Source organism: Ochotona curzoniae, unplaced genomic scaffold (genome assembly GCF_017591425.1).
Source record: "Ochotona curzoniae isolate NIBS_2020 unplaced genomic scaffold, NIBS_Ocur_1.0 scaffold_4506, whole genome shotgun sequence".
NCBI classification, from domain to species: domain Eukaryota; kingdom Metazoa; phylum Chordata; class Mammalia; order Lagomorpha; family Ochotonidae; genus Ochotona; species Ochotona curzoniae.
The window spans coordinates 52,648,600-52,663,122 of record NW_024467119.1 but is presented as its reverse complement, the minus strand read 5'-3'; the positions used below and the strand labels follow the sequence as shown (position 1 = coordinate 52,663,122).

The window sequence follows — 14,523 nt, the reverse complement described above, 5'->3', positions numbered from 1 at the left end:
AATTTGCCCAAGGTTATACAGACAGTAAATGTAGAATTCGATCTATATGTTTTAAAAAGTCCATGCCGTCAGGCATAATGCTGTACCTCCTCCTTGAAAGCGTTAACTTATCCCCAGTTTAATAACACATAAAGATGGAACAAATATGGGGCTGGTGTAGCACAGGGTGTCAAGCTGCCACCTACAGCACTGGCATTCCATTTAGGTGCCAATTTGTGTCCTGGCTGTTGCACTTCCAATCCAGCTCCAAGTCTTCACATTAAATGAATAATTTTTTACCCATTCTTTTTTCCTTCCAGTCTAACTAGATGGGATTAAGGCATCCAGGACAATGTGACATCACATAAAAGATAGCAAGCGGTTCTATTTTCCCCCACCTGTTACAGCCACCTGGAGAGTGAATCACCAGATGGAAAATCTATCTTTTTCCCTCTCTTTAACTCTTTCAAGCAAACAAATAATTATTTTAAAAGATACATTTATTGGACTGGCGTAATGGCTCAAAAGGTTGATTTTCCACTTTTAAGCACAAGCATTTCATATGGACACCAATTCATGTCCTGGCTGCTCCACTTCTGATCCATCTCCCTGCTTATGGCCTAGGAAAGTAGAGAAAGGGCCATTCCTTGGGACTCTGCACCCATGTGGGAGACACAGAAGAATCTCCTGGTTCCTGGTTTTGAATTGGCTCAGCTGGGCCTGGCACCGTGGCCTAGCTGCTAAAGTCCTTGCACTGAACGTGCCGGGATCCCATAGGGGCGCCGGTTCTAATCCTGGCAGTCCCACTTCCCACCCAGCTCCCTGCCTGTGGCCTGGGAAAGCAGTTGAAGACGGCCTAAGGTTTTGGGTCCCTGCACCCGTGTGGGAAACCCAGAAGAGATTCCTGGTTCCTGGCTTCCCCAGCACGACCGTCGCAATCACTTGGCGAGTGAATCATCGGACGGAAGATCTTCCTCTCTGTCTCTCCTGCTCTCTGTATATCTGACTTTGTAATAAAAATAAATAAATCTTAAAAAAAAAAAGAAATGAATTGGCTCAGCTCTGGCCATGTGGGGAGTGAATGGCTGGATGGAAGATCTGTCAGTCTGTCTTTCCTTCACTCTGTAAATCTGCCTAATAAAAATAAATATTCAAAAAAGATATATTACTTATATGATAATAGGTGTATTATTCTTTAATATTTACAACTTTTCAGTAAATGACTAACAGCAAATATTGGTAGACCCAACCTATAGAAAAATTCTTCTGTGATGTCAATCTTTTTCTAACAGTGTAGACATATCCTGAATCCTGAAAGATAAAAAAATTGCCCTTCTACTTGCTTGGCTATAGTTGTCTTTTTTGAATCTCAGTCACAGCTATCCTGTGAAATAATTTCCCTTTTTACACTTGGGCTAATTGAGTTTGTGGGAAGGCAACTGCCAGCTATTCAACACTATACAGCTGGTAAGGGCAGCGTTCAAGCAATCCAGGATCATGACCAAAGGACTACTCATGGCACCTGCCCTGTGAGCCCTCTCCCACACAGGCCATTCAGAAACGGTCATCTCCTAAACCTGCTTTATCAACGAGACCCCTCATTTAAACATCAAATAACACCATTCTTTTGAAAAGTTGATTCCCACAGGAAGTCCAAAATATATAGTGTTAGCTTGAATTGTCAAGCAATTGCCTACTCTTGTGTATTTCTAGTATGCTTTCCTTCATTTTTAGCTTTTACATCCATTTATACATTTCTATTCTTTTAGTCCACTGCGAAACAAATCTAAAAAAGCTACAAAGAAAATGTAACTACATCAAGATTATTAAAGCAGAAGCTTACTTTTTAAACAATAAGAAAACTTTTAGACCTCTTCTTTAAAAAAAATGGATTTGAAAGGAGATATAGAAAAGAAATCTTCCATGCACTGGTTCAATGCTCGAATGGCTCCAGCAGCTGCCGATGAGCCAAGCCAAAGCTGAGACCCAGGCACTCAATGTAGGTCTCCCATAACCGCGGCACGGAGCCAAGGACATGGGCCATCATCTGTGGCATCCTGGGTTGTGCACCAGCTGCAATCGGGAAACAGAGCCTGGACTCTAACTCAGACATTCCAACACGGGACACAGATGTCCCAAGTGGCATCTCAATCACTGTGCGCAATGCCAACCCCTGTATGCCCTTTTAACTCCTAAGCTGATCTTACATTCAAACAAACATACAAACAAACTACTAAACTGAATGACATAGGGAGGGGGAAAGAGTGAGTTTCATCTGCTGCATCAAAGTCCAAATGGCCACAACAGTCAGGTCTGGACTAGGCTAAAGCCAGGTGCCAAGAACTCCATCCAGGTCTCCCACTTGTGTTACAGGAAGCCAAGAAACTTGGACTATCTTCTACTACCTTCTTAGCTGCATTAGAAGGGACCTCAAGGCAAAACACAGGACTCAAACCAGCACTGAGATGCAGATGTCAGCATTGCAGGTGGCAGAGAAATCCGCTGTGCCACTAAAAACCACATTTTCACTGAAAATTCAACTGGAATCTACAGTTGATGAGAATACGTAACTGTCCCCCTCCCTTTAAAAATCTACTTCATTATGCTCAGGTTCTAACAGTTAAATTGGAAGCAGTTTCCAAGAAATAGGTTAATTTCTTGGTTTATCTGCAATGGCTAGTTTTACATATATTTTTCTCTGTGACTATTTTGACTTGAAATTACACATAAGTTAAAAAGTTAATTAACATGAGCTTACATTATATTAAAAATCCTAATGTCACTTTGGACATCATAAATATATGCAACTAAAACTCTTCAGTAAACTGCAAAGATTTAAAATAAATACTTAATTCTTAAAATAATTACTTTTGTTAAGGTATTCACACACTGGACAGCAGGAGGCAGCAGAGGTTTTATAAAATGTTTGAAATGTTAGTGTCGCCATGGCAAGCATTCAACCCAGTGGTTTGACTTCAGAATTCCAACTAACTTAAAAATAGATGTGTTATTTTTCTCTTCTGCTGACACAGACATCCATGTGTCTGCACAGGGAATGCTGGCTCCAGGTTCTTTGGAAATCTAAGATAGTCCAATTTTAACACCAGGCAAAGAACAAACCTCAATGTCAAGTAGTTTAAATTAATCCTATTTTTCTTTCTGCATCAAAAAATACCACACTTAAGAAATCAAAATATACATTTCCTATGAAAAGGTGGCCTCTGTTTTAAAATCGCCTAATACAGCAATAAAACTGAGCTATGCTTGATATATGCTTGCAATGAAAGAATCTCAACTGAACTTGAACTGTGGTAATGTGACAAGGTAGAGGAATCCACCATGGGGGGAGGGCTTTGGGAGGGGTGGGGGGAATCCCAGTGCCTATAAAACTGTGTCACATAATGAAATGTAATTAATAAAAAAAAAAAAAAACTGAACTACTAGCCTACACAAAATAATCTTTACTTTTACACGTAGACAGACCTTATAACATGACACAGCTACAAACCTTAAGCAAGAACCTAAACATGGACCTAATTTATAACAAAAATGCATCTAAATAAAATTTTAATAATTTGAAAAATCATAAAACTTTTAAACTAGTATTTCTGGCTAAATTTGCAATATACCAAAAAAGTGGAGATTCTTCAGTATATAATTACAGTACATAATATATAAATTTTAAGATGTTACAAAATAAAAAAAAGCAGGAGATAATCTAATCTTTTTATTGGGGTTATACACTGAAGGAAAAGCAAGTACTGTCATTTTACTACAAATTCCAGTACCAAAAATTTTAAGTATAGAAATTAGACAAACAGCTCATTAGGTATTAGGCCACAGCAACAGAGAAAAAAATCAATGTGTTAATACTGCAGATTGTTGACAGCCTACAAAATTCTTACAAAAAAATTATGCAGCATAGCAATGCTAACACAAAAATTATCTCTCTGAACACAATGTGACTTCAAAAACTTCAAAAAAACTTCAAGACCTTAAAAAAAAATTGTAACCCATGCTGTTTTTCCTAATAGGCATTTTTCACTCACTTTCTACATATCTTTATACACTAGTATTTACTTGGGATGAACACATCCTGCAGTTGACTAAAAAATGTTTTAAAAAAATTATCAATTTATGCACATGCGTAAACACTTCTTATAGATATTCCACTTAAGTATAGATTTTTTTTTTTTAATAAGAAATACCAGGTTTCTGGAGCACTGATTAATTTTTCACTCCTGTCATTTCCAAGATCAAGATTCTCAGTAAGAAATAAACCTAATTTCTATTGGTGACTGAGATGAAGGCACAAGTTGCAGATGATTTAAAAAGTAAACGGCAGGGCTCAGCACTGTTGCCAGTCTGCAACGCCAGTACCCCATTACCGGAGTGCTGGCTAAAGTCTAGCTGGCTCCACTTTCAAATTGGTTTCCTGCCTATGCCCCTGGGAAGTCAGAAATGGTCCAAGTATTTGGGCCCCTGCCACTCAGATGGGACTTCAGGAGGGAGTTCCAGGCCCTTTCATACAGAGAGCAGAGTCCATGAGATATGAACGAACTTTGCTGCCTAACCTAGCACAAACACACACACACCAACACCTGTACTCATCCTCGTATCCCTGAAAGGAAAAGCCTCATTCCTCTCATTCAAAGCTCTTACTCTAACCTGTTTCCTTCTCAATCTGCTTTACAGGGCTCACTTGACAATTATCATTCTACCATATGTGATCACCATCTGCAATATAAACTCTGAAGTTTCTCCAACTTCAAAGCAACATTTACCCCCAACTATGTGGTTTCATTCTGTCTTCCAAAGACTGCCTTTTTGCTAGTCACAAGAAATGTTTTGACAGACAAAATGCACTTTCTTTCTTTCTTTTACCTGGTGTTTTTCAATTTTTTATCTGGAAATCATTTAAAAAAGTTCAGAATAGTTCAAAGATTAAAAACAATTCAAAGAGTACTGGTATTTCTTTTATCCAGATTCAACTACTTTTAAACATTTTACTCTTCCTTCCTCCTTTTTTTCTTCTCATCTTGAGCCATTTACAAGTAAGGTATAGACATCACAGCCCTTGACTTCCAGATTAGTTCTAAATCAATCAGTAGTTCACTCCCACCTCAGTCTTGCTTCTATTTCTACTGTTCCTCTAACAGTGCTTTTCCAACATCACTGATGAGGGACATCAAACTGGCCAAGGGCCGCACCTTTATTTGGCCTAGCCTGTGGCCACTCTCCTTTTGTTGCTATTGTTGTTGATTTTTCCAAAATGTATTTATTTAGTTGAAAGAGTTAAGAGAGACAGACACACAGAATTGTTCATCCACTGATTCACTCCCCAAATGGCCTCAACGGCCAAAGCTGGGCTGGTCCAAAGCCAAAAGGCAGGAGGCAGGAGCTTCTTCTAAGGTCTCCCACACACATGCAGGATCCTAAACACCTGGAATATCTTCTGCTGTCTTCCCAGGTTATTAATAGGAAGCTGGATTGGATATGGAGCTGTCAGGACTCAAACCAGCACCCACATGGGACACCAGCACCACACATTACTAACCTTACAGCTTTGCCTTTCTTTACCTTCCAGTCCTGAGAACTCTCTCTGGGTATTTTTTCATACCTTTCCAGCTCCCTCTCCCCTCTAGCCTTAGCTCACCTCTCTGCCCAGCCGACCTGCGCTCTTCACTTTGTTTTTCCCCATCTCTAGAGTTTTCCTGAATGGTCTTGTCTGTGACTGTAGTTCTCAATACTACCATGTGCGATGGTTCCCAATCCCATAATCTTTCCTGAGTTCTAAACTTAAATATCAAAGTGCCTATTAATTCTGTTTACCTAGACAATAAGCTGCAGAAATCTAAAAATTTATCTACCTCTACCTAGCTTATTGCTTCTTCCCCTATTCCCTGTTTTGGTGGATCTAGTTACCTAAGACCCCAGTGCAACTATCCTCACTTTTTGCTTTCCCTCATTTTGTGTGAGTTACAAAAGCCAATTGATGATCCTGCCTGTGTATGCTTGCTGGATGCTCAAATCTCAGGACTGAGATGCTTTAGTTTGTGCCCTCTTCTTTCCACTCCTGCGTGATCACAATGGTTATCTAGCAAACTTTCCCCATTGCTCCAGATAGGTCTTCCACGCTACAACCTAAATAAAGTCTTTACTAAAAGGCGAATGAGTTTGCCACACTCTCCTTGCCCTTTGGTGTCTCTCCAGCTCCACAGTTTAATCAGGATTTGACTTCTAGCCTCTTCCCACTGTACCCCAATTCCACATTCAGACTCCAGCCCTGCATACAACAGACCATGTGCATTCTTCAAACATATAGTTCTTTCTCCCAAATGCATGCTTCTGGACATAAAAATTTTCCTGTCTCAAATGTAATTTTAGGCATTTGAAATTCTTTCCATTAAAATTCCATCCTAAAATAGAAACTAAAACACTCCAAAAGATATTGTGGCAATTTTGACAACGTCTCCAAATAGCGGCAATAGGCAGGAATAAATATGAGGTGTTTTGTTGTTGTTGCTGTTTTTTTTTTTTTTGCAGTAGAATCCACAAAGATGACAACAAACAAGCTGCTATAATGTCCCTTTTGATGAACAGAAAAAGAAATAGTTACAGGCATATTTTAGAGATTTTGGTTATCTAATATCAGATCTACTTGTATGAGGGCAGGCCCACAGCCTTTGCCAGAGTGCCTGGGTTGATCTCAACTGATTCTGATTTCAGCTTCCTGCAAATGTATGATATGGCAGGCAACAGGTGATGATTGAAGTAGCTGGTGTCCTGACAGCCACGAAAGGAACTCCTGAGTGCCCAGCTCCTGGCTGCAGCCTGACCCAATCCTAAGTGAGAGATCTCTAGCTTGGTCTTTTCTTCTGCCTTTCAAATAAATACAACAAATATACTTGTACGAGCACATATTAAGAACTAAGTTAACAATCAAACAAAATACTTTCTTTCAGCTAGTGGTAGAGAATGGTGCTATTGGTCAGTAATTTAAGTTGGCATGGGTGTTCTGGCACAGCACATAAAGAGGCTGGCTGATGCTTATATCTTGTATCAGGGAGTTGATGGAAGCCCAGGCTCATTTGTTTCCAATCCAACGATCAGCTAATGCATCCTATAGGTGGTAAGTGACTGGCCCCTACCACTTAGATGGAATTTAAGGCTCCTGGCTTCTGAGTCACCCAGACTTGACTGTTGTAGGCATCTGGGAAGCCAGCAGATGGAAAAACAGATATAGATATACAGATAAAGACACAGGCATGGATATACAGATACCCTGATCTGCCTTTCCAGAAGATGAAAATAGAATAGACATTTAAAAATCATTTAAATGAGCAACAGAAGGCAATATTATCATATGCAGCCACACTGTTGTATAGAAATAAACATACATCACACGACAAGCTTTCAGTTTGGGAAACACACTCATATATCACTTTCTCACTTCTTCTCAGTCCTGGACTAGGGGATGAAATCACGTCTCCCACACAGCAGGGGATTAGCAATGATTGGCAGGGAAAGACTGGTTTAGAAAACCAAGACAGATTTACAAAGTAAGGAATAACATTAAAATAGTGACATGTATGTAGTTCAGTTAAAATCGAGTTATGCAAAACCACAAGGAAAAATTTATTTTAAAAACAAAGTAGCAAATGTTGGCAAATTTATGAACAACAGTGGAAATCTTGTGCATGACTGGCAGAGATGTAAACACAGCTGCCATGAAGAGCTATGACAGTTCCTCGATAAGTAAACACAGGATCCAACAAGTGTGTATCTGAATATGTACTCAAAAGAATTGAAGGTAGAAATGCAAATATAGTGACAAACCAAAGTTCACAGCTATGCACAACAGTTAAAAAGGCAGTAACGACTCAGATGTCCATCAGTGGAAGAATGGATAAGCAAGATGTAATACATTATATAATGGAATATGAGTATTATTTCAAAAACGAATAAAATTCTGATATACTACATTGTTGGCAAGCCTTGTACTAAGTGAAATAATTCGATAACAAAAGCACAATTTGGTCTGATTCCTCCTACATAGGCTACCTAGAATTGTCAAATTCAGGGAAAAATGAGTATTAAAGTGGTGGCCAGGGGCCCAGAATAGAGGAAAATGTAGAGAAGTTGATTAGGGGCAAATGGTTTGAGAGGACACCAGAGGTCTGCAGATGGACGGCAGCCACTATTGGACAACACTGTAAATGCAACATCAACAACTTTTTGCTAGCATTGTTCTTGACCTCCCTCCCGTCACCCGAAATCCTCCAAGGGAATTCTCCCAAACGCAATCCTGACTTCTATATACATTTAAACATTTCAGTTGCTTCTCTACTGCCTTATGCTAACAAAAAAATCATAAACCATTACAGGTTTATTTTTTCCAAGCAAACTTTTCCATAAGTTGCTGTCGATTTTTCTATTTTCTGTGACTCTGCTTTTGGAAGGCATTTGGGAAAAGTGTCAGATTCACAGAAACAAGGAGAGATGGGGTTGGGGGGGTCTTCATCTGCTAGTTGATTCCCTAAATGGCTACAGTAACTAGGGCTGCGAAAGGCCAAGCCAAGAGCTAGTCACTACACCTGGGTCACCCACATATGTGCAGGGAGTCTAGTATTTGGACTCTCATCAAGGGGCTCCCAGGCACATCTGCAGGTAGACGTAATGGAAGCGGAAAAGCCAGGTCTTGAATTGGCACTCCACTATAGGAGACAGGCATCCAAATGGTGGCTTAACCCCCTGCACCATGACATCCTTCTTCTATTTGTTCTTACTCCTGTGGTAGGCACAACATGTAAATGTACTTACTGAACTGTACATTTAAAAAAAAAAATCATAAGCCTCATGATAGATACTTGGCCATGATAAAAAAAAACCAAATTTTTAAATACACTGCAGCACACACTGATTGAGTCAAGGCAAAGCTCACAGAGCAATGTACTCTGGCCATCAGACTCCCAGTGACCCTGTGTTTTCATAACCATCAGGAAGCTAGCATCATTTTGAAAAGAGTACTGAACTTGCAGCTATTGTTCCACCTCATGGGCTTCTGTTGGGATTTCTGGCCAAGCCTTTACTGTTTCCTGTAATACTTGGTTACCAGACTTTTATCAGATCTTTTAAACAGGCAAGACATTTTAATATGGGAAAGGAAAGTTATTTCCTTAATATAAATGTTTCCTTCTGATATTATAACATTTGATAAAAACAAAATAACTTAACAATTAATCATATTCAGACAATCGCCACAAAACTCTTGAAGATGAAAAAGACTAAAAGACTTTAAAAAGTGTTATTTGTGGTGATTTCTTCTTATGGAAAAATTATACACCTCTTCTCCTTCCAAATTTTAAAAACCTGAACACTCTGTCTTTGTAATATCAATAATTCCTTTGTTCATCACTTTCCTTGACTTCTCTTTATCCAGATTCTTCAGCTATCATCCTGCAGTAGCACTCCTGAATCCTGCATGCCTTCAAATATCTGTCCTGGTTTCTGGTTGGCTCCAAGTTGTTAACAAATCGCCTATAATAATGCCACATACTACAAATTTAAAATAGAACTTTTTTCAGAAAGCTTTTCATCATGCTTCTCTTTGTACCTAATTCCTGAAGCAGTTATTAGAGCTGTTTGCACATATCCTTCTAGGCACCCACAAAACTGCGCTTTCAAGCATCCTTGCAAGTAGACCTGGCTGTAGATTGGCTTCGGCCAGGAGATATGAGTACAAGAGCATGCATCGCCTCTGGCTGGAATCTTGAAGGATTCGCAGATGATTCCGCATGCGGTATCTTCCTTCACCTATCCCTACTTCACATCCCCCTCCCAGCGCACCAGCTCCAGGGACCTGGCTGCTGCACAGAAGACTCCATGCTGACTCCCATTGTGAGCAAGAAACAAACAGTGTGAATGGCTTGAGTTTTGAAAGTTAGACAAAATGGACCAATCTACAGAATCCAGTTTCTAAACCATGAGCTCATGGCCTTTTTTCTTGGTAGATATAGAAATACGACTTCTTTTAAGTAAAAAAGTAACAAGAATGATCATACATAAGAGAAACTCCTGCTCAAATAACTACTGTATGTGTAAGTATCACTGATAGTATCAAAAGGCATGTGCTCAAGGGTCCCTAGTGTAGAAACAAAGAGGAAACTGCTTAGGGGGGCCAATAGGAGGGAATAATTCCAGGATCTCATCTCATCATGGGGCCAGCACTATGATGCAGCATATAAGGCCACCCACCAGTGAGGCTGGCATCCCACATGGACACTGGTTTAAGCCCAGCTGCTCCACTCTGATCAAGCTTCCTACTAATGGCCCAGGAAAATCACTGAAAGGCCAAATACCTGGGCCCCCATGCCTACACAGCAGACCTGGCTGAAACTCCTAGCTACTGGTTATGGCCTAGCTCAGTCCCAGTTGCTGCAGCCATCTAGGAAATGAACTAGTGGATGTTAAAATTTCTCTGTCTCTCCTCCTCTGACTCTGCAACTGACTTTCAAATTAATAAATAACTAAAAAAAAAAATCATCATAAGGAGAAAGCAAGTATTTTAGTACTATTAATACTTTAACATCAAAAGCATACACAAAATCGTAATCAGAAAAGCCGCAAAGGGCCTGGCACTGCAGTAGCACAGTGGGTTGAGCCACCAGCTGTATTGCTAAAATCAAGTCCTGACTATTCCACTTCTAGTCCAGCTCCCTGCTATTATACCTGGGAAGGCAGTGGAAAATGATTCCAGTGCTTGGGGCCCTGCCACCCACATGAGAAAGCCAGATGCAGTTCAGGCTCCTGATTTGTGTAGTCCATTCCCCAACCACTGTGGCCATTTTGAGAGTAAACCAGCATAGCAGACCTCTCTCTGTGCTTCCTACTAATTTTGCTTTCCAAAAAAATAAGACAATAACTTTAAAAGACTGCAAATTTGAAAAGCAGTATTTAGCTAATCAAATGAGATCAAATGCTTTGAGAAAAATATAGCATGCACAAAAAGAACTATTTATTGCCTTCTTTCTACTGCATTATTAAAATATGCTATTAACACTAAGTTAAACATTTGTTTCTTGATATCTCAAAATTACATTTAAGTAACTTCTATAGCCCTCTTAGAATCTCCAAAACAGCAAACAATAAACTACCACCGATTATTATGTTTAAGTAAAATGTTTACCTTCTGAGTGGTTTTTACTCTGATGGGAGTTACAGTTCAGGTGTTCGGAATTTGAGTTGCTCATCTTACTCTGATCACTGGAAAATAAAACATAAAACACATCAGTTATAATAAATTACCTTAATTTATTTTAAGAGAAAGAATATTTTCCAGACACTTTAAACTTTTACTCAATACATTAAATCTTTATTATATCTCATATGCTGTCCTAGGGGTTTAATGTACATAATTCAATTTCTACCTCACAATGCTCATAACTACCTATGGTCCTCATTTTACACTGGGAGAGTAAGTTTAAAAGTTCAATTAATTCAGGGATGGCGCTTTGGCTCTACTGGTTAATCTGCTACTTCCAAGCGCTAACATCCCATAGCAGCACCAATTCCTGTCCGGGCACTCCACACTCCATACAGCTTCCTGCTTGCGGCCTGGGAAAACATCAGAGGATGGCCTAAAGTGTTGAGACTGCACACCCACATGGGAGACATGAAAGAAGCTCCTGGGCCCTGGCTTCGGATCAGCTCAGGCCTGGCCTTTGCGGCCATTTTGGGAGAGAACCAGTGGACAGACTTTTCTCTGTCTCCTTCTCTCTATAAATCTCTTCCCAAAAAAACAAACAAACAAAAAATCTCTTTTTCAAAAGTCTTAATTAATTTGCCTGATAATTTAACTTCAAGTCTATCTGGTTATGGTTACTAAAGTACTTATTTTTCTATTACCCTAGGCTTATTTTTGCAAGAAGCATGATGAAGCTACCCTGCCAAGTAAAAAGGGTTTCCTTAAGTCTTTGTTGAAACAAAGACTTTAATAAAACATGGGCAGTTGATTTTTTAAAAATCTAGCTTCTTAATAATTAATACGGTCAAACCCAGCAATGTTAAGATGTTTTAGAAGGATTACAAGTAGAAAAAGCAACTAGAGTGACCTAAAAATACCAGGCTGTAAGCTGTGGGCAGGTTTGGAATTAGGCAGAGAATGGGCAGAAGTGCCACTTGGAATGTCTGCATCTCTTATTTCTGGGTTTGAGTCCCACGTCCACTTCTAATCCAGCTTCATGTTAATATCCACCCTGGACAATGGCAGATCACTGCCCGAGTACTCGGGTCTTTGCCTCTTACAAGGGAGCCCCAGGCTCCTTTCTGCAACATTTGGGGCTGTATGTCAGTAGACATAATCATGTGTACATTCTTGCTATCTTTCAAGTAAATAAAAGTAATTAAATGTTTTACCAAATAATGACACAGGGCATAGCATTGTGGTATACCATTAGAGTTACTACCCACCAGAGCAGTATCCCATGTGGGTGCTACTCTGAGTCTTAGATACTCTACTTCCGATGCAGCTCACTGCTGGTGCACCTGGGAAAGCGGTGGAGGACAGCCCAAGTCTTTGGGACCCTGCACCCACAGAGGAGACTGCAAAGAAGTTCCTGGCTTCCTGACTTCAGCCTGGCCTACTCCCAGCCACTGTGGCCTTTTGAGGAATGAACCAGAGTACAGAACATCTCTTTTTCTCCATCTGTGTGTAATTCTAAATAAACCAAATTTTAAAAAATTAAACCAAAATTATACAGACAAGTGTGAATGTACTGCTAACAGTAATATAGTAAGTGTACATAAATACATAACTAACTTTTAAACAGGAAATTAGTTGCTTGTCAAAAATTTTTTTTTTGTATCATTAAAGGGGAAAGCATAGCCCCAGTTTAGAGTTGCAAATGTCAGAACAGTATCAGACAGACTGAAAACTTAACAAATCAACTTAGTGGCTGGGATACAACCAGTTTAAGTGTATGCTTTAAAACTGGCAGCACAAATCCATAATTCACCATGATAATACATTTCAGGTTTGCTAAAAACAACTTGCTATTTCTGGAATCAGGAAATAACTGTTAAAATTGATAGTTTCAATAATTTTAAAGTTAAAAATTAAAATCTGAAAAATCATATAAAAGTACTGCTTCTGTTATAGTTGACTGAGGCCAAACTCTGAAAATCACTGCAAATAATTAACAAAAAACAGTGATAGCAGGAACATCATCCATCAATTAGTGTGTTACCTGAAGGATACTTTTTCTTTAACGCCACTGCTGTCTATTGCAGTACCATTTCCATCAACGACAGGTGAGTCCAAGTTCATGGATCCATTACTGATGTGATCACTGCTCTCATACCCGGACTCAGCCCTCTGCATCTGCCAAGCATCGCCAGGAACTTTACTCTCCGGGAGGCCTCGGTTTTTCTCCATTCCTTTTCCGTTTGATTCAAGGGAACTTCTGCTTCCGATTTCCTGCTTCATTTCATCTTCGTAAATGGTCATTAAGCCTCTCTGTTTTGGATTCTCCTTTGGCCAATTATTAAAATTCTGGTCTTTGCTACATTTAGGCTTGTTACTGACATTTGATTTATGTCTTGGGCTGTGTTGCTTTTTTTCACTTTCACTGAAAACGCTGTCCACATTTAATGTTTCTCTCATAGGTTTCCAACCGCGGTTCCGGTTCTTACTGCTGCTGTTACAGCTGCTTCCTTTATCCCTGGAGTCCTGGCTGCTGTCTGTCTCATAGCCAGCGCCGCTGTCACTCTTTGCTTTGCCAGCCACTTTCTCTCCTGCAGCAGGAATCTGGGATTTGCTCGAACTTCCCTGTGCAGAGGTTCGACCCTGATGCGCAACCCGCTCCTGCTTATAGGGTCCTTTGCCTTGACTCTGATACAGGTGGGGAGTCCCGTATTGTCGAAAGCCATCAGGGGCAGGAGGAGACCCGGATTTGAAATGTGACAGATCCTCATCAACCAAATCTGAAAAAACAAGGCATGACAATAATTCACTAACAAAAGAATAGCTCCTCAGAGCCACTTAGTTCATCACAAGTCCAACATCTTATCTGAGGAAAAAAGGGTAACAGCCACATACTCTGATATTCAGAAACGCTTCCTCAGCTAATGAAAGGCACTTAAAAAAATAAACACTTTATAAAATGATCTGTAAGGCAGATAACTTAGTGGTTTTTTTGAGAAAAGCACTCTATCTTACATGTACAAGTCACAGAAATATTTGTCTCCAAATATACTGGCCAAGACTTAAACGTGTGTTAGGCCAACTGCCGCTGCTTAACTGAATGAAGCAGTCTTTTAGGCAACTGAGCCACTTCACATCTGTCAAAATTATAAATAAGCATGTCCTGGCCCAGCACTTGCTCCAAAAGGATTTTATGCCATGGCTTTATCTAAAAAAAAAAATACATAAAGGTGACATAAAGGGACTTCCCTGCAGTAAAAATGTTAAGTCTTTAAGAGTTACTCAGAAGATGCTATGCATAGGAAAAAAAGAGCATTAACCCACAAAAAGGAAGATATGTT

At 39.7% G+C, this 14,523-nt stretch overlaps 1 protein-coding gene across 8 annotated transcripts in view; it reads right to left on the bottom strand.

Moving 5' to 3' along the window:
- Positions 1–14,523, bottom strand: part of USP53 (ubiquitin specific peptidase 53) — a 60,983-nt gene that overhangs the window by 6,036 nt on the left and 40,424 nt on the right. For all 8 annotated transcript variants that reach the window (XM_040967428.1, XM_040967427.1, XM_040967430.1 and 5 more), the window contains 2 exons: positions 13,227–13,962; positions 11,168–11,244 (listed from right to left, as the gene is read on the bottom strand). In XM_040967428.1, the coding sequence (XP_040823362.1) occupies positions 11,168–11,244; positions 13,227–13,962 (813 nt within the window). The remainder of the gene's footprint in view (positions 1–11,167; positions 11,245–13,226; positions 13,963–14,523) is intronic.